The following is a 20,406-nucleotide window of genomic DNA, read 5'->3' as shown; positions in this document are numbered from 1 at the left end:
GGGCCCATGTCTCTCTCTTGGGAGGTCATTACTCTGGGACTATTCGGTTTCTTGAGAGAATTTACATTGAATCTTCCTGTTTCCACCCCTCTGCCACCACTCCGCCTGGTATTACCTGGTATTTGTGTGTTCATTTTCTCCTAAGGGGAAAAAAAAATCCCCAACCTCCTGCTACAGAAGGATAGAGGTTTTTTGTAGGATGAGGTTGTTTACCAGTTTTATGTCCAGACTTTCAACCAAACCCTGTTTTTAGCCCTGTACCTTATCCCATCTCTGCCTCCTTGCACTTCAAGTTTGAGCCTTTCCAGGCTTGTGTGGAGCAGATAAGCCTTACCTCTCATCAGATCCCCCTTTGTAGGCAATCCGGATGTAGCTTCCTTCATCTTGCTAAGACAGTTGCCATTCCAGTCTTTTATCTGGTTTACTCTTGTTGTCTTCTCTCCCATTATCTCTGTTCTTTCTTTCATTTCTTCATTCAACAAGTACAATTGAGTACCTACAAGTGCCAGGCACTATTCTAGGTGCTTAGGATACAATAATGAAGAAAATATCCCTTCCCTTGTGGAACTTATATTTTAGTGGGGGGAGACAGATTTTTTAAAAAAACATAATAAAGTAAATTATATAACATGTTAGAAGGTGATAAGTGCAGTGCTGGTCCGAATGTTTCTGTCCCTCCAAATTTCATATGTTGAAATCCTAACCCCCAAGGTAATAGTATTAAGAGGTTGGGGCCTTTGGGCGGTGCTTAGGTCATGAGAGTGGAGCCCTCATGATTAGGATTAGTGCCCTTATAAAAGAGGCCCCAGAGAACTAGCTTGTCCATTCTTTTTATTTATTTGTTTGTTTGTTTTTTTAAATTTTTTTGGCTGTGTTGGGTCGTCGTTGCTGTGCGCGGGCTTTCTGTAGTTGTGGTGAGCAGGGGCTACTCTTCCTTGCAGTGCGTGGGCTTCTCATTGTGGTGGCTTCTCTTGTTGCAGAGCACGGGCTCTAGGCACACAGGCTTCAGTAGTTGTGGCATGTGGGCTCAGTAGTTGTGGCTCATGGACTGTTGAGTGCAGGCTCAGTAGTTGTGGCGCACGGGCTTAGTTGCTCCACGGCATGTGGGATCTTCCCGGACTGGGGCTCAAACCCATCTCCCCTGCACTGGCAGGCAGATTCTTAACCACTGCACCACCGGGGAAGCCCCTAGCTTGTCCATTCTGCCGTGTGAGGTTCCAGTGAAAAGACAGCAGCTGTCATTGAGGAAGCTGTCACCAGACACTGAATCTGCCGGAACCTTGATTTTGGATTTCCCAGTCTCCGGAACTGAGGACTTTTTGTTGTTTATAAGTCACCCAGTTTATCGTATTTTTGTTTTAGCAGTGCAAACAGACTAAGACAAATGCCATGGGAAAAATGCAGCAGGATAAGGAGGATGAGAAGTCATAAGTTTGGGGGAAATGCGGGTTGTAATTTTAAATGGGATCAAGTTAGGCTTCATTGAGAAGGTGATATTTGAATAAAGCAGTAGTTCTCAACTGGGATTAGTTTTGCCCCACAGGGGACATTTAGCAATGTTGGAGACATTTTTGGTTGTTACCACTGGGGGATGGTTGGACGGTGCTACTGGTATCTGTCTAGTGAGTAGAGGCCAAGGATGCTGTTAAACATCCTGCAGTGCACAGGACAGCCCCCCACAACACAGAATTGACAATAGTGCCAAGGTTGAGAAACTTTAGAATTAAGACTTAAAGGAAATGAGGCTGTCAGCCATGTGGAGGTCTGAGGGAAGAGCATTCTAGGCAAAGAGAACAGCCATGGCAAAGGCCCTAAGGAAGGAGTATGGCATGCTTTCTGGAGGAACTGAAGGTAGACCCAGAAGAGTAATAGGAGAAGAGGTAGGATAGTTAATGGGGACCAGATCATGTAGTGCCTCAGAGGTCATTGTTGGGACTTTGGCTTTTATTCTGAGCTATTGGAGGTTTTGATTGGGGGGGGCATCTCATGATATGATTTAGGTTTTAAACAGGATCACTCTGGCTATTGTATTGTGTATGGATTGTTGTAGGGAAAGGTAGAAGCAGGGAGAGACTAGTTAGGAGGCTCATGTGATAATCCAGATGTGAGATGATATAGCCCAGTGGGAGCAGCAGTGGAGGTGGATATATCTTGAAGACAGAACCGCAGGATTTCTTGATTGATTGAGTGAAGGTATAAGAGAAAGAGAGGAGTGAAAAATGGCTCTAGGTTTTTGGGAGGAGAAAGTGGAACAATGGAGTTACTAACTACGGAAATGGAAAAAGCTGTGGCAGAGCAGATTTGAGCAGGGGGAGGTTAGTAGCTCAATTTTGGACATGTTGCATTGAGATACCTATTAGGCATCTGAGTGGGTATGTTAAATAGGTAGTTGGATCTATTAGGATGAGGTTCAAGAATTAGAAATCTTGGAGTTGTTAACATGTAGATGTTATTTAAAATCATGAGACTGGAAGAGATGACCAAGGGAGTGAGAGTAGATAGAAAGAGAACAGGAACATGGACTGAGCCCAGGGGCATTCCCATTTTAAGAGGTCTGGGAGGAGAAGAGGAACCAGTAAAGGTGACTGAGAAGGGGCAGCTAGTGAGGTCAGAGGAAACCGGGAGAGTGTGGGATCCTGAAAGCCTAGTGAAGACAGTGAACTGAGGAGGAGGGGCTCATCAGCTGTGCCAGTGCTGCTGGTAGGTCAAGTAAGATGAGGAGTGTGAATTGACCTTTGAACTGCATGACATGGAGGTCGTTGGTGACCATAATGGGAGCTGTTTAGGTGGAGTGGTGGGGACCTGATTTGAGTGGGTGAATAGAAGGAGAGGAATGGGAGGCAGTGAATATAGACAGTTCTTTTGAGGAGCTTTGCTACAAAGAGGAGCGGAGAAATGGAACAGTGGCTGGAGGGGAAAGTTGGTTCGAGAAGGTTACTTTTCTTTTTAAAGGTGGGAGAGTTAGAAGAACATGCTTGTGTATTGATGGGAATGATCCAGTAGTGAGGGAGGAAAATGATGCAAGAGAGAGAGAAGGGAGAATTGGTGGATCGATGAGTTTAAATACGTTTATGTCTTTTTTATTCCTTTATTTCATTTTAGTAGGATTTTTAAGAGGAATAGTCTGTTATTTTAACCAGAAGGCCCTTTTACTCTTTTTAAAAATTTTATTTTATTGAGGTATAATTGACATGCAACATTGTGTAAGTTTAGGGTGTACAGTGTGTTGATTTGATACATTTATACAGTTGACCCTTGAACAACACGGGGGTTGGGGCGCTGACCCTCTGCACAGTTGAAAATGCACCTATAACTCTGTAGCTGGCCCTCCATATCCTTGGTTTTCCCATATGTGCGGTTCCATGTCTCGAGTTCAACCAACCCCAGATTCAACCAACCGCAGATTGTGTAGTAATGTAGTACGTATTTATTGAAAAAAATCCGCATGTAAGTGGACCCACACAGTTCAAACCCATGTTGTTCAAGGGTCAACTTGAGTTTCAGGCTCTATTTTATAAATGAAGAAACCAAAGCCTTGGATCATACAGTGGAGAAGCTGTACTTCATATTTACTTACCCATTATCTTCCAGGTCAGACTCAGTTTTTCAGTTCCTATCCTTCTAGGACCTCAAAGACATTTGAACCTTCTTCCAGAAAACATTCCTTTCCAACCAGCAAGTAAACAACAGTTGAACCAGTCTTTCTTTAAATCACCAACTTCAAAATTTGGAAAAAAAATTTGGAAAAATATGTTCTTTATAGTTAAGCATCTTATGTTGCATTTATATGAAATTATAGCAGAAGTGGTCAAGTGCACCCTTAATTGATTTTTACCCTCTCAAGTGGCACTGTTTTTTGGTGTAACTCTCCCTTCCATGCACTATTTTGGGTTTGTGTGAAAATACAGTGGATCCAGAGCCCATGCATTATGAAAACAAGAGAACCTAGTAAATCAGATAGTGTGTCCTGTTGTGGCAGCAACTGGCTTGTGTTTGAAGTTTGGCTGTAAGGATTTTTGATATCTCAACACTGAATCAGGATTGCTTTTGACCTGTATTTACCAGGGGAAGATGAAGGATCCAACTAAGCTAGTTGGCACCTGGTTATATGAAGAAATATAGAAACAATGGGCTTACATCAGGAAGTTATAAGTAAGAATGGAATTATAGCAGCTTAGTAGTATAGTAGGAATTGCTGCCAGGAGGAATTCACAGAAATGGATGATTATTGTATTCCACATTGTGTACACAATAAGCTGAGATTCTTCATACAGATACCTTTGCTGTTCTTTCATACCTTCTTTCAATAGTAATTATTGAGCACTGGTTATGTGCTAGACTCAGGATACAACTCTGAGCCTTCATGGAGCATACTTTTTGGGCTGTCATGGATAGGATCCCTCAGTAAGGTTGCAGGGCAGTGATCATGTTTCTTATATCACTGCATTAGTTTGCTAGGACTGCTATAACAAAATCCCACAGACTGGGTGGCTTAAACAACATAAACTTATTTTCTCACAGTCCCGGAGGCTGGAAGTCCAAGATCAGGGTGTCAGCAGGTTTGGTTTCTTTGGAGGCCTCTCTCCTTGGCTTGCAGATGGCTGCCTTTCTGCTGTGTCCTCATGTGGACTTTCCTCTGTGCACGTGTGCATCCCTGATGTTTCTGTGTATCCAAATTTCCTCTTCGTATAAGCACAACAGTCAGATTGGATTAGAGCCCACCTTAACTGCCTCATTTTAACTAATCACCTATTTAAAGGCCCTATTTCCAAACACAGTCACATTTTGAGGTACTAGGGGTTAGGACTTCAATATATGAATCCTCGGGGGATGCAGTTCAGCCCATAACACTCTCCTCTGGACCCCCAAAATTCATGTTCTTCTCACATGCAAAATACATTCACCCCCATTCCAACAGCCCAAAATTCTTAACACATTCCAGCATCAACTCTAAGTCCTAAATCTCATCTAAATGAAGTGTGGATGAGAGGTATCAGTCAAGGTATAATTCATCCTAAGACAGAATTAGCTGTGAACCAGTGAAGCTGGACAAATTATCTGCTTCCCAAATACAGTCGTAGGACAGGCATAGGATAGACATTCCCATTCCAAAAGGAACAAATCAGAAAGAAGAAAGGGGTCATGGGTCCCAAGCAAATCTGAAACCTAGCAGGGCAAATTCCACTAAATTTTAAGGCTCGAGAATAATCCTCTATGGGTTGATACTGTCCTCCAGGCCCACTGGTGTGGTGGGCCCACTGGGGTGGCAGCCTGGCCGACTGAAACCACAGCATTCGGACCCACCCTAATGGCCTCATTTTAACTTAAACACATCTTTAAAGACCTCATCTCCGAATCTGGTCACATTCTGAGGTACTGAGGGTTCAACATATGAATTTGTGTGTGTGGGGGGGATGCACTTCAGCCCATAACAGTCGCTCAGCATGAATAATGAGCTGTCAAACTTTGTTAGATTTGCATGTGTAATAGTACTGTTTTCTTCCTAGTACTACGAAGTATTCCTTCGACAGTCCCCATTGGAGCCCTGCCTTCTGTTTCCTGAAGGTGGGTACTGGCGTGAGCTCATAGCCCACACCAATAGCCAAGGGCACACAATGGCCATCATCACTTTCCATCCTCAGGAATTAAGGCAGGTGAGACTCAAAGGATGATAAGGAGCAGCTTCTATAGCAACCCTTACTATCAATATGCTGCAGTTGGTATTTGGAGGTTTCAGGGCAGATGGCAGAAGCAACGCATCCATGGAGTGTATGGGTTGGAAAGAAGGGTTGGGGATGATGAGGAGGAGATGGCAAGAATCCTGTTAACCATGCTGCTGGCATAATGAAACCAAAGAGACTGAGGCTAGGTTACCAAGTTAATTATCATGTGAGGACTCCTGAGGATTTTCACAAGAACTTTGCCCACGGAACTTATTAGGTGTTCTGCTGATTCCAGAAGCCAATTTAACAGAGACTAGATTATGGTCAGAATTTCATAATCCACATAATACTTTTACATTTGTAATACACTTAGAGCTTTCAAACATGCCTGTATCAAAATATCCTAATACTCACAGCTGAGCAAATGGAGGCATAGAGGTACCCAAGGTTAAAGAGCTAGTAAATAGCAAAGCTAGGGCTTGAACCCAGGTCATTGATTCCTGACCTTTTAACTCTATAGCTCCAACATAGTTTATTGTCATATGTCCTTGTGTCAAGCTAATGGACAGGGCTCTCTGTAGTGACGTAAGAATTTTAAAACATTCAGAACTCGAAGAAAGGATTTAGTTACCATGCTCATTCTGTTCCGTGCCCTTTCTTTCCTTTCTCTTAGGACGCGTGTCTTCTGAGGTGGTATTTGGATGGGTGGATGGGATATTTGAAGTAGAGAAGTATGAAAGGAATTGAAAGGTTATTGCTTGTTCGTGATGGAACAAAAGCTTAGTTTAGCTCCTAGGTTACAACAAGAATAACTCTCACACTTTCTTTAGAGAACTATTAAAGAGGCTCAAGCCAGAGAAAGTGCCATGTCTATTGTATAGCATTTGTCAAAAGCCAATAAGCAAAGCAGTGCTTCTGCTGAGATGTGAAAATAGCTTTCTTTTTGGTCCTACAGAACATTGCTTTAAGTGTTATCTATAATAGGATTTGAGTAATGTGCCTTCTTGTCTGACTACTGCAGGGCTGATTACCATAGAGCTTGGAGAGAAAATTTGTCAGAGATGGGTTTTTGCTTGACTCCTGATTTTGTGGTCTGGGCAGGAGGAGCTCTGTGTTGAGAAGGAGACTGTAAAGAAGTTTTTCACCAAAGGGTCAGGAGCAGTCTGTGACTTGACATCACTTTACTTCCAGGAAAGGTAAACCTGGGACAGCCCAACAGCAAGCCGGAGTCTGATGGCTTGCCATAGTCTGGGTTGTGGATTACTGAGGCAGCGCTGCTGATGGCCAAGTGTTTGCATGTATCTCCATCCCCTGAGAGGGGAACTCCTCCAGAGCTCTCAGGGCCATGCCATGGAGGCTTTGTCTCCTAGCTGAGATGCTGGGGCCTCCCTCTCCAACCAACCACTAGAGATAGGTTGGCCTGCCATTCCAAGGTGCTTTCTTCTTTTATTCTTTTCTAGCGCTATGACCCGTTGCAGCCATCAGCAGTCCCCCTACCAGCTCCTATTTGGGGAGCGCCACATCTTTGAAGATCTCCTGGGGTTGAAGATCCGCATCTCTCCAGATGCCTTTTTCCAGGTTAACACGGCTGGTGCAGAGATGCTGTATCGGACTGTGGGGGAGCTGAGTGGAGTGAACTCTGACACCATCCTCCTTGACATCTGCTGTGTAACTGGCAAGTGGCAGCCCAGGGCAGAATCAACATGCAGCTTATCTCCCCAACACCATCCACGCAGCACCCAGGGCCCTTGCAGCCGAGGTGGGGAGGTGGTGGTAGTGGTGCAGGCATAACCTCATTGGTAATACCCTAAAATACCCTCCTCTTATTCTCTCCTACTTCCCCAGGTGTGATCGGCCTCTCTCTGGCTCAGTATACCTCCCAGGTCCTTGGGATTGAGTTGATGGAGCAAGCAGTAGAGGATGCCAGGTGGACTGCAGCCTTCAATGGTACACTGCTCACATTCTGGGGAGAAATTAAGAGCTGTAGTTGTCCTGTACTGTGGGAACGGTTCTGTGGGAAAGGACATCTACTGTATCCACGACTGGGGAGGAAGGGAAGGTGTTCTGGAGTGCTCAGAGTTGGATCCTGATGACTTTCTAAAAGAGGTCCCCCCTTTTTTTTTCTTTTTTTTTTAAAAAAATGAAGTATAGTTGATTTCAACGTTGTGTTAGTTTCAGGTATACAGCAAAGTGATTCAGTTATATGCATATATATATATGTATATGTACTTTTTCAAATTATTTTCCCTGGGCTCCCCTGGTGGCGCAGTGGTTGAGAATCCTCCTGCCAATGCAGGGGTCACGGGTTCAGGCCCTGGTCCAGGAGGATCCCACATGCCGCGGAGCAGCTGGGCCCATGCGCCACAACTGCTGAGCCTGCGCTCTAGAGCCCGCAAGCCACAACTACTGAAGCCTGTGCTCCGCAATGGGAGAGGCCACAGCAATGAGAGGCCCGCGCACCGCGGCGAGGAGTGGCCCCCGCTCACCGCAGCTAGAGGGGGCCCGTGCACAGCAACAGGGACCCAACACAGCCAAAGATAAATAAATAAATTCATTAAAAAAATTATTTTCCCTTATAGGTTATTACAAAATATTGAGTAGAGTTCCCTGTGTTATACAGTAGGTCCTTGTTGGTTACCTATTTTATACATAGTAGTGTGTATATGTTAATCCCAAACTCCTAATTTATCCCTCCCTAATCTTTTTTTTTTTCTATCTGGAAAAAGCCTAAGGGAAAGAATAAGCCTAGCTGATAGGAAGGGAACTTGGCAAAACTTTGAATAATATAGAAGAGCCTTCTTGACATTAGACTCATGAGGCATCATAACAATACAATAGGTTTCAAACTATTTTTAGCAAAAGGACCTTTTCTTTGAACAAAGTCTAAGGCCAAACTGCAACATAGAAAATAGATTTTCTTTCCTCTCTACCTCACCTCTAGACAGCTCCTGAGGCTCCATGTGAAAGCCTCCAATATAGCAGAAGGAGCACTTGAGTTATAGTCAAGGTTCTCTTCTTGGTATAGGTCCTTATGTGCTGTGTGAGTCACTAAGTTGTAAAATAACACATCTAGTCTCTCAAGCTGAAAGGCCTACAGAGATATTGCAAGGGAAAGCGCATTGGAAAAAATGAAGCAGGTCCAAAAGCATTTCTTTCATTGTTATGCAGAAGTATGTTAGATCCAAAGGGAAGATGGCAGAGCCCTCCCTGCTTTCTGTACGTTTCTATAAAGCTGAAGCTCCCCACCCCCAACTGCTTGGCTTGCATTTTGAGTTATGGCATGTGGGCCTCTCTTTTGCAGGCATCACCAACTGTGAATTCCACACCGGTCGAGCAGAGAAGATTTTGCCACAGCTACTAAAGTCAAAGGAAGATGGGCAGTTAATTGTTGCTGTAGTGAACCCAGCCCGGGCGGGACTGCGTAAGGATGACTAGCTTTCCTGCTACAGAGCTAGTTAGGTATTCCCATGATGTCCACCAGCTTTGGTCTCTCATTTCTACACCATGTTAAGGCTGCTCTCAGTGAGCTGGCTTTGAACCTGCTTCTCTATTCCTAACCAGTCCTATGTGCCAGCCAGTTGCAAGTTTGCGATAACCTGGACCATGATAGTTTAATTATATTAATAGCAATGTGTTTCTTCCTTTAGATTACCAGGTGGTTCAAGCCATTCGAAACTGTGGGGCCATCCGCCTACTAGTTTTTGTTTCCTGCAAGCCCCATGGTGAAACCACAAGGAACACCATTGAGTGAGTCTTGACTTTGTTTTTAAATTATGTTTTCCTGATGGTCAAAGTAATCCTTATTGTTATGCTTATTGTGCAGAATTTGGAAAGTGTACAAAGTGTCAAGAAAGAAGAAAGTCATTATACTGTCATCAAGAGTCAATTATAGGGCCAGGTCTTGGATGAGGCAAATAAAGCAACCCACATCAGGTACAAAATTTAAGAGGATGCCCCAAATCTTAGTAATCAAGATGCATTTTTAATGCAGTATTTTCAAAAATTAAATTGTCCAGAATATCTGTGAACAAAATATTAAGTTTTTTAAAAAAGTGAGATCCACTCCTGTACTTGCTAAGCCACGCCTCGGTCACCTTACTCTAGTCCTGGCCCTAGTTCCAATAAAACTGTATTTATAAAAGCAGGCAAAAAAAATAAAAAAAATAAAAATAAAAAAAAAGCAGGCAGCCAGCCTGCCAACCATAATTTTGCAATTTGATTTTCCAAATTATTACATCAAGATATCATTTGTCTTGATTACTGAGTTTTTGGCACCCTCTTAAATTGTGCACCCATGGGGAATGCCTTCTGCTTCACTCCCAGTTCTAGCCCTGGTCAATTATTTTGATTTTTGAAATGTTTTCTTCTTGTAATCTCTCTCTGTTTTTTACATAAGTAACACAATTTCTTTGTAATATTCGAACAACATAGGTGGGTATAAAGTACAGATGAGGGAATTCCCTGGCGGTCCAGTGGTTAGGACTCTGCACTTTCACTGCCGAGGGCCTGGGTTCAAGCCCTGGTCCGGGAATTAAGATCCCACAAGCTGCGTGGCACAGCCAAAATAAATAAATTAATAAATAAAGTACAGATGAAATACCTAGATGAAACAAGTGAGAATTAGAAGGAAATAAATTGAGCTTTCAAGTCAGTGAGCTAGAAGAACAATAAAGCTCACGAAAACTGAAGGAAGAAATAAATAACATTTTAAAAATCCAGAAATTAATGAACTACAAAGGCAAGGCAGAAATAGAGACACAGAAATAGAGAACAAACGTATGGACACCAATGGGTGGAAGTGGGTGGGGGGATGAATTGGGAGATTGGGATTGACATATATACACTAATATGTATAAAATAGATAACTAATAAGAACCTGCTGTATAGCACAGGAAACTCCACTTTGCTGTACAGTAGAAACTAACATTGTAAAACAACTACACCCCAATAAAAAAAAAAAAACAAACCAAAAAACCTATAGACTCAACAAATAAACCAGAAGGTGTTATTGGAAGAAGAAAATAAAATAGATAAGTAAACCTAATCAAGAATATAAAGTCTTAAATGAGAAAAAGGAGCATAACTATAGATATGAAGAAATTTTTAAAAATATAAGAAAGTACTTTGTATAACTCCTTCCTAATACGTTTGCAAACCTAGATGAAATGGGAGATTTCCCAGAAGAATGCAAATGGCTAATATTAACTCTAGAAGCTACAGTAAACCTAAACACACCAGTACCCATGGGAAAAAATTGAGAAAGTTGTCAAAGAGCTTCTTCTACCCAAAATAAAATCATGAGGCCCATATATTTTCACACTTACTTCCTTATCGTTTCCTGCATACTCTTCCAGTTGTCCTTTATTTTTATTTTCATTTTACAGTTTAAAAATGTTTTTGTATACATATTATGAAGGTGGCATCTCAAATCAATGGGGAACAAATGAACTATTTAATAGATGGTGGTGGACAACTGGGTAGCTAAGGCAAAAAAAAAAAAAAAAGGTTGGATCTATATCTCATGCTGCAGACCAGGATAAATTGCAGAAGAGTTAAGAGATTTAAGTGTAAACGGGGGAAATCATAAATGTACCCTAGGAAATCAGAGAATTTTTTTCATGATCTTGGAGTACAGAAGCCCTTTCTAACTATGAAAATTCAGAAGACATATAATAAAAGGTTGTTAAATTTGGCTACATAAGACAAAACTTCCTTCGTTACACCATACACAGAAATGAATTCAAAATGGATCATAGAAGTAAATGTAAGAGCTTGAAACATGGGAGTAAATCTTTGTGAACTTGGGTTAGGCAAAGCCTTCTTACATATAACATCAAAGACCCAAGGAACAGCTACAAGAAAGTGTGTGTGTGTGTGTGTGTAATTGAACATCATCAAAGTTAAAAAAAACTTTTTGTGCTGCAAATGATACCATCAAGAAAGTGAAAAGATGAAAAGACAACCCACAGAATGGAAGAAAAGATTTGAAAATCATTTACCTGATAAGGGACTGGTATCCAGAAGCCAGACACAAAAGGCCACTTATTCCGTTTATAGGAAAATGTCCAGACTAGGCAAATCTCTAGAGACAGACAGTAGATTTATGGTTGTCTAGGGCTTAGGGTGGGGGGTTTCGGGAGAAATGGGGAGTGACTGCTAAGGAGTTAATGAAAATATTCCAAAATTGATTGTTGTGATAGATGCATAACCCTGTGAATATACTAAAAACCACTGAACTAAATAAGTGGTTGAGCTGTGTGAATGATATTGCAATAAAACAGTTTTTTTTAATTTATTTTTAATTTATGGCTATGTTGGGTCTTCGTTTTTGTGCGAGGGCTTTCACTAGTTGTGGCAAGTGGGGGCCACTCTTCATCGCGGTGCGCGGGCCTCTCACTATCGCGGCCTCTCTTGTTGCGGAGCACAGGCTCCAGACGCGCAGGCTCAGTAGTTGTGGCTCACGGGCCTAGTTGCTCCGCGGCATGTGGGATCTTCCCAGACCAGGGCTCGAACCCGTGTTCCCTGCATTAGCAGGCAGATTCTCAACCACTGCGCCACCAGGGAAGCCCAATAAAACAGTTTTAAAAATCAATAACTTGCATGATAAAAAGCACCAAAAGCAAAGAGAGGAAACAACGTACAAACTGGAAAAAAATTTGCAGTTCATATTACAAAGACTTTTTTCCTTAATTTATAACGAACTCCTGGAAATCAGTAAGAAAAACAACAACAGCCCAAAAGAAGAATGAATGCGAGATATAAAAAGAAAACATAAATGTGTTTATGAACCATGAAAGGATGCTCAGTCTCTTCCATTATAGTGGAAATGCAGATTAAAAGTACTCTGAGATACCACTTTTTGTATCTCAGATTGGCAAAAGTTCCAAAGTTTGATAATGCACTGTTGGCAATACTATGGGGAAACATGAATTCTAAAAAATTACTGGTCAGAGTGTAAATTGGCACTATCCCATGGAGGGAAATTTAGCAATATAGATTAAGATTATAAATGTATATATACCTTTTGACCCAGTAATTCCATTCCTGAGGCTTTATCCTACAAATATACTGACACACATGTAAAATGACATGCATTGATTGATTGATTGATTGATTGATTGCAATATTGTAACAGCAAATGATGAGATATCCTAAAAGTCCATCAGTGAGGAACTAGTTAAATCAAATATGCTATATCCATACAATGGAATACCATGCTGCTATAAAACAGAATGAAGATGTTCTCTGTTTACTGATATGGAAAGATCTCTAAGGTACGTTATTTTCTGTTAACAACTTTATTGAGATATAACTCACATATCATAAAATTCAACCTTAATTAAAATGTACAATTCAAAGGTTTTTGGTACATTCTCAGACTTGTGCAGCCATCACTACTGTCTAATTGTGAACATTTTCATCACTCCAAAAGAAACCCTGCACCTCTCACCTGTCACTTCCCATTTTTCCCCAACCCCCTGGCCCTAGGCAACCACTAATCTACTTTATGTCTGTATGGATTTGCCTATTCTGCACAATTCATACAAGTGAATTTCTTTGCAAATGTGGTCCTTCGCATCTGGCTTCTTTCTCTTAGCATGATGTTTGTAAGGTTCATCTGTGTTGTAGCATGTAGCAGTACTTCATTCCTTTTTTATGGCTGAATACTATTCCATTCTATGGATATATACCACATTGTATTCACTCATCAGTTGATGGACACTTAGGTCGTTTCCACCTTTTAGCTATTGTGAATAATGTTGCTATGAACATTCATGTGCTAGTTTTTGTGGGGACATATGTTTTCATTTCTCTTGGGTATAGTGGGTTTTCCGTTTATAGGAAAAAAAAAACCCCACTATTCTGCACCATGCTTCTCTTGGGTAGATACCTAGTAGTGTAATTGCTGGGTCGTATGGTACCTATTTTAACCTTTTGATGAACTGCCAGACTATTTCCAAAGCAGCCTCCCATCTTACATTCCCACCAGCGGTATATGAGTGTTCCAATTTCTCTACGTCCTTGTTAACTCTACTGTCTGTCTTTTTTATTATACACATCCCAATGGGTGAGAAGTGGTACCTCCTTGTGGTTTTGATTGCATTTCCCCATGGTTAATGATGTTGAACATTTTTTCATATGTTTATTGGCCATTTATATATATATCTTCTTTGGAGACCTGTCTATTTAGATCTTTTGCCCATTTTTCAGTTGGGTCATCTTTTTATTATTGAGTTTTAAGAATTCTTTTAAAATTCTGGGTATAAGTTCCTTATCAGATATATGATTTGCAAAAATTTTCTGTTCTGTGGGTTGTCTGTTCACTTTCTTGACATTATCCTTTGAAGCACAAGATTATTTAATTGTGATGATGTCCAGTCTGTTTTTTCTTTTGTGGCTTGTGATTTTGGTTCTGAATGGAAATAGCAAGGTATGCAGAATTGTTGATATAATAATAACTATCTTTGTAAAAACGGACAAAAGGTGAAGAGAATATTGATTTGTATTTGCTGTATATGCATACAGAAACTGGTAAGTTTTATAAGAAACTGATTAATAGAAAAAAATTAAGAAAAAAAAAAGGATTTCCCTGGTGGTTCAGTGGTTAAGTCTCCGTGCTTCCACTGCAGAGGGCACCAGTTCTATTCCTGGTCGGGGAACTAAGATCCCACATACTGCGATGTGCAGCCCAAAAAAACAAAAACAAGAACAAAAAACTGATAATAGTAGTTATCTATGGTGGGGGAAAACTGCAGGGATGGGAGTCAGAGGTGTGGAGAAACTTCACTATATAGCTTTATATGTTTCACTTTTGAATAAAATGAAAATATTTATTTTGCAAAACAATAGATTAAAAAATGCAACGATTAAGAGTAAGCCTAGGATTCTGCTAACACTCATACTGAGTAAAACAATAAACATGGCCTCAGAAAGGCAAGAAAAATTTATTTTGTAAAGACAGTATGTGCATATGGTAGAAAAAAAAAACAGTACATAAGAGTGCATGTGCATGCGGTGAGTAATGAGTCTTCTTCTTATTCCTGGCTCCTAATCCTTCAGATGTCACCACTCTTCCTAGTTTCTTGTGTAGCCTACCAGATATATTCTGTGTGTGTGTGTACATCGCTCTTTCTCTCTTTTTTAAACAGATAGAAACAGACTATAAACACTGTTCTGATGGACCTAGAGATTATCATATTAAGTGAAATAAGTCAGACAAAGACAAAAAAATCATATGATACCACTTATATGTGGAACCTAAAAAAGTGATATATAAACAACTTATTTACAAAACAGAAATAGACTCACAGACATAGAAAACAAACTTATGGTTACCAAAGAGGATAGCGGTGGTGGGGGGGGAGATAAATTAGGAGTTTGGGATTAACGTATACACACTACTGTGTATAAAATAGGTAAACAACAAGGACCTACTGAATAGCACAGGGAACTATACTCAGTATCTTGTAATAACCTATAATGGAAAAGAATTTTAAAAAGAATATATATATATATGTATAACTAAATCACTTTGCTGTACACCTGAAACTAACACAACATTGTAAATGAACTATACTTCAATTTAAAAAATTTTTAAAAACCCACTATTCTGCACCATACTTGTCACTTAACAATAGATTTTGGAGATTGTTCTACAATGATGTAGAATCTGCATCAGTACTTAAAGGTCTACTTAATTTTTAAAATAGGCTGTATAGTTTTAACTTACATAAATATATCATTTAACTTGTCCCTTTGAAGGGATATTCATCCTAATGAATTTTGAGGTTGTTTCTACTCTATTGTTACCACAGTGTTGCAGTGAATGTCCTTGTACATATATCTTTGCATATTTGTGCAATGACTATGTATATGTGATGAATAAGTGTATGTGATAGTATATTTATTAGATAAATCCCTGATGTGGAATTGCTGGGTTAAAGGATATATGCTCTTAATGTTTTCATGTATTTTCTAACAGAGCTCTAGAATCAACTTATCAAAAATATTCTTTTGGGCTTGTGATTGGAATTTATTGATTCCAATTAATTAATTTAAGGAAAATTGAAATCTTTACAGTATTTTTTCTATACAGATATGTGACCTATCTCTTCAATTACTCTAGGCTTATGGAATTCTCTAAAAATAAATATGAATTTTTTTCCCAATACAGGTCTTTTTTCTTAAGATTAATACAAGATATTGTAAAGTTTTTATTGCTTTTATGAAAGGGACCTTTTTCATGATATTTTCTAACTGGTTATTGCTGATTTTGTGTCAAGCTACCTATTCTTTTATTTGTTTTACAGGTTTTCCAGTTGATTCTCTTGCATTTTCTTGGTAGCTGGCCATATGATCACCATATAAAAGCAGTTTTGTCTCTCGCCTTCCAATACTTTTTTTTTTCTTATTACACTGGATAAGAAGATGTTCCAGTGTAGGAGTGATAGTGAATATCTTGTCTTGTTCCTTATTTTAATAAGACAGTGCTATCGAAATGACTGAGTGTTAGCCAGGGAAACAAGAACTCATCTGGTTTGTTGGTTTGAGTGTAAATTAGTAGAACCTTTTTAAACAAGGTTTAAAAAGGTTTAGTCGTACATATCTTAGGGCCTTAAAAGCATACAGGCCCTTCAACTCAGCAGTTCCGCTAAATAACTAAAAATGTAAGCAAAGATATAACTATAAGAATATTCATGAAGGGACTTTTTGAAATAGCAAAAGGTTAGAAACAACTTACATTTCCAATAGCAAGGAATTAGATAAATAAGCTACATTACATTTATTTAATGAGATACCATATAGCCAATAAAAGTGAGGTAACTACATATAGTGGACAGATGCTTATGATGCGTTATTATGTGAAGAAGCTGTTGTAAAACAGTGTGTATAGTATGTACAGTGTGACTCCACTTTAAGAAACCAATTTAAATGTACATATTTGGAAAGATATATCCTGAAAAGTTAGCAGCAGGTATTCTTCTCTGAATGGTGAGTTTATAGGTGAATTTTTGTTCTCATTTTTACTTGACTTCCTGTAATAAGGGAAAAAGTAATTTGCTTAGAAAGTTTTCAATAGAATAATTCAGTAATATATATATTAATTACCTATTGTGTGCAAATCATACAGAAAAGTGTATGACTCAGGCCCCTTGCTCCATTCACCATTGAACCCCTACTCTGTGTCACACACTGAGAACACAGAGATGAATAATAAGCAGTTTTTGCCTCGTTTCTAGCCTCAAAAAGATTATATACTCCCATGAGGAAGATGGTTTAAAAAACTCAGGTAGTTACATTAAATGTGATAAATGCTGTTATAGAGAGAAACACAGGGGGCTGTGGGAACACAGAGGAAGGGCTTAAAGTTTAAGGAATTGTGTTCCTGTAGTTTCTCCTTGGTTTATCAAACTGAATATTTTTTTTTCTTTGAATTTTTGAATTTTATTTTATTTATTTTTTTATACAGCAGGTTCTTATTAGTTATCATTTCCCTTATGTATTGAGGTGCTCCTATGTTGGGTGCATATATATTTATAATTGTTATACCTTCTTCTTGGATTGATCCCTTGATCATTATGTAGTGTCCTTCCTTGTCTCTTGTAACATTCTTTATTTTAAAGTCTATTTTATCTGATATGAGTATTGCTACTCCAGCTTTCTTTTGACTTCCATTTGCATGGAATATCTTTTTTCCATCCCCTCACTTTCAGTCTGTATGTGTCCCTAGGTCTGAAGTGGGTCTCTTGTAGACAGCATATATATGGGTCTTGTTTTTGTATCCATTCAGCCAATCTGTGCCTTTTGGTTGGAGCATTTAATCCATTTACATTTAAGGTAATTATCAATATGTATGTTCCTATGACCATTTTCTTAATTGTTTTGTGTTTGTTTTTGTAGGTCCTTTTCTTCTCTTGTGTTTCCCACCTAGGGCAGTTCCTTTAGCATTTGTTGTAGAGCTGGTTTGGTGGTGCTGAATTCTCTTAGCTTTTGCTTGTCTGTAAAGCTTTTGATTTCTCCATCAAATCTGAATGAGATCCTTGCCGGGTAGAGTAATCTTGGTTGTAGGTTCTTCCCTTTCATCACTTTAAATATGTCATACCACTCCCTTCTGACTTGTAGAGTTTCTGCTGAGAAATCAGCTGTTAACCTTATGGGAGTTCCCTTGTACGTTATTTGTCGTTTTTCCCTTGCTGCTTTCAATAATTTTTCTTTGTCCTTAATTTTTGCCACTTTGATTACTATGTGTCTCGGCGTGTTTCTCCTTGGGTTTATCCTGTATGGGACTCTCTGCGCTTCCTGGACTTGGGTGGCTATTTCCTTTCCCATGTTAGGGAAGTTTTTGACTATAATCTCTTCCAATATTTTCTCTGGTCCTTTCTCTCTCTCTTCTCCTTCTGGGACCTGTATAGTGCGAATGTTGTTGTGTTTAATGTTGTCCCAGAGGTCTCTTAGCCTGTCTTCATTTCTTTTCATGCTTTATTCTTTATTCTGTTCCACAGCAGTGAATTCCACCATTCTGTCTTCCAGGTCACTTATCCATTCTTCTGCCTCAGTTATTCTGCTATTGATTCCTTCTAGTGTATTTTTCATTTCAGTTATTGTATTGTTCATCTCTGTTTAGGTGTTTGTTCTTTAATTCTTCTAGGTCTTTGTTAAACATTTCTTGCATCTTCCCGATCTTTGCCTTCATTCTTTTTCCGAGGTCCTGGGTCATCTTCACTATCATTATTCTGAATTCTTTTTCTGGAAGGTTGCCTATCTCCACTTCATTTAGTTGTTTTTCTGGGGTTTTATCTTGTTCGTTCATCTGGTCCATAGCCCTCTGCCTTTTCATCTTGTCTATCTTTCTGTGAATGTGGTTTCTGTTCCACAGGCTGCAGGATTGTAGTTCTTCTTGCTTCTGCTGTCTGCCCTCTGGTGGATTAGGCTATCTCAAACTGATATTATGACTTGTTTCTACAGGTTGTGCTGTCCTCCAGACTCTGCTAAGAAGCTCCTTGGCGAGCGTTTCGTCCTAAGGCAAGCTGTGCCTGTGGATCTGTTCCCCCACACCCCACACTGTGAGCTGGTGCTTCTCTTCACTCGATAAGCAGCCTCCTAGAAGCCTGCAGTTTCTTTGTTAAGGCTGAAGTGTCAGTAATTTCCAGGTCTGGCATATTGCTACATCGCTGACCCTGAGAGCATTACCAGGGAAACCAATCTTTGGATCCTGAGCAGGAAGAATATAGTGGACCTCCTACCTGAGGTAGATTTATAACCTTAGTTTTCACGTTTGCTGCCTCTCTTTCGTGTTTGCCTGGTTATGACCACTCCTTGGCCCTGGATCCAGACTGTTCCTTCTTTTTGCTGTCAGCCTATCATAGCTCCCTTGATCCTAGTTTACAGTCTGTCTCCTCTGTCTAGCTCTGCCTGTGGTGGGGTGACAACTGAGTTTTTCTCCGCATCTGGTCATAATTTCACATTGACTGGGGTTTCTGTATTTGCCTGGAGATTTTACTAGATGTGTTCTGCATTCATGAGGTAGCCAAGGATTAGAACTAGAAACAAGTCTAGCTTTTTTAAAAAGCAGAGTAAGCTATGAAATGATTGCAGAGTGACTGTGTGATCTCAGTAGAGATTCATTCCTTTGGGTTTTCTAGGCTTTGAGGCTTCCAGAACAGCTTTTAAAAATGTGGTTACCCTTAGGAGCAATACCACCAATTAGCTCTCACCTGTGGAGGGAGACGTGGTTGTAGTAGAGACCCTATGGGAAAGGAGAGCTTCAAAGAAGAAACTGAATACCTATAATTGGGCTGTGTAGTATGGGTATTGAAACTGACATTCTCTAGTCATGATTTCTTCAACTCTGGAATTGTTCTTGGATACGTGCCCAACAATTAAATTATGTTTTGAATCTTAACAGACTAAGGACGTGTAACTTAGTGAGCACTGTCTGATTTACAAACTGGTATCAGGTCAGCTAGTGTTTTTAATTTTTCTCAATCCTAAATACCTCTAGAGAAGCCACTTTCTCAGAAAAATATGGCTCTTAAAGCTACTATATAAATATCCATATAAAAATATTAGAAGGAAATAATCTAAAATGACAAAAAAATGTTGATTAATGGTAGTCAGATAAGTTTTATTCCCATTTCCCTATTTTTTCATTTTATGTAAATAATATTATATATTTGTATATTATATACATTATGTTTCCATTTCCCTATTTTTTATTTTATATAAATAATATTATATTGTTTTTATAACTGAAAAACCTTAATGTAAAGCATAAATGTAAAGCGACTTTTATGTTCTCCTCCTTTGTTGCCTATATCTGTAAATGGCAATCCCATCTATTAGTTATGTAAACCGGAAGCCGGAGTTATCTTTCTCATTCTCATATCCAACTGCCTACAAGGTGGATTCCACCTGGATATCTTCTAGGTACTCTGAACTCAACATATCTAATGTTGCATGCTTCACATCTTTCCCTCAAACCTGTTCTTGCTCCTATATTTCCAATCTTGATGAATATACCCATCTACTTGGTCACTCAAGCCAGAAGCCTGGGAATTATATCTGAGTCCTTCTTTTCCTATACCGTCTGCCCACATGCAGTGTATCACCAAGTCTCCATCCCTACAGGTTACCATCATCTCTCACCAGATTATTACTGAAAGGGCCATGTTCTTAACTTGTGCTGCTGTCTTCATTCTTGCCCCCATCCATTCTGTTCTCTACAGCCAGAGTGAGTTTTCTA

The 20,406-nt window shown here is 39.7% G+C and overlaps 1 protein-coding gene across 1 annotated transcript in view; it reads left to right on the top strand.

Moving 5' to 3' along the window:
• Nucleotides 1-18,756, top strand: part of TRMT2B (tRNA methyltransferase 2 homolog B) — a 40,375-nt gene extending 21,619 nt beyond the window's left edge. The window contains 7 exon segments of the mRNA XM_059910423.1: nucleotides 5,508-5,654; nucleotides 6,765-6,859; nucleotides 7,124-7,338; nucleotides 7,509-7,610; nucleotides 8,965-9,084; nucleotides 9,311-9,410; nucleotides 18,630-18,756. Coding sequence (XP_059766406.1) covers nucleotides 5,508-5,654; nucleotides 6,765-6,859; nucleotides 7,124-7,338; nucleotides 7,509-7,610; nucleotides 8,965-9,084; nucleotides 9,311-9,410; nucleotides 18,630-18,756 — 906 coding nt within the window.
• Nucleotides 18,757-20,406: the final 1,650 nt, after the last annotated feature.

Source organism: Balaenoptera ricei, chromosome X, assembly GCF_028023285.1.
Source record: "Balaenoptera ricei isolate mBalRic1 chromosome X, mBalRic1.hap2, whole genome shotgun sequence".
In the NCBI taxonomy this organism is placed as follows: Eukaryota; Metazoa; Chordata; class Mammalia; order Artiodactyla; family Balaenopteridae; genus Balaenoptera; species Balaenoptera ricei.
This window is presented reverse-complemented; position numbering and strand designations above follow the sequence as displayed.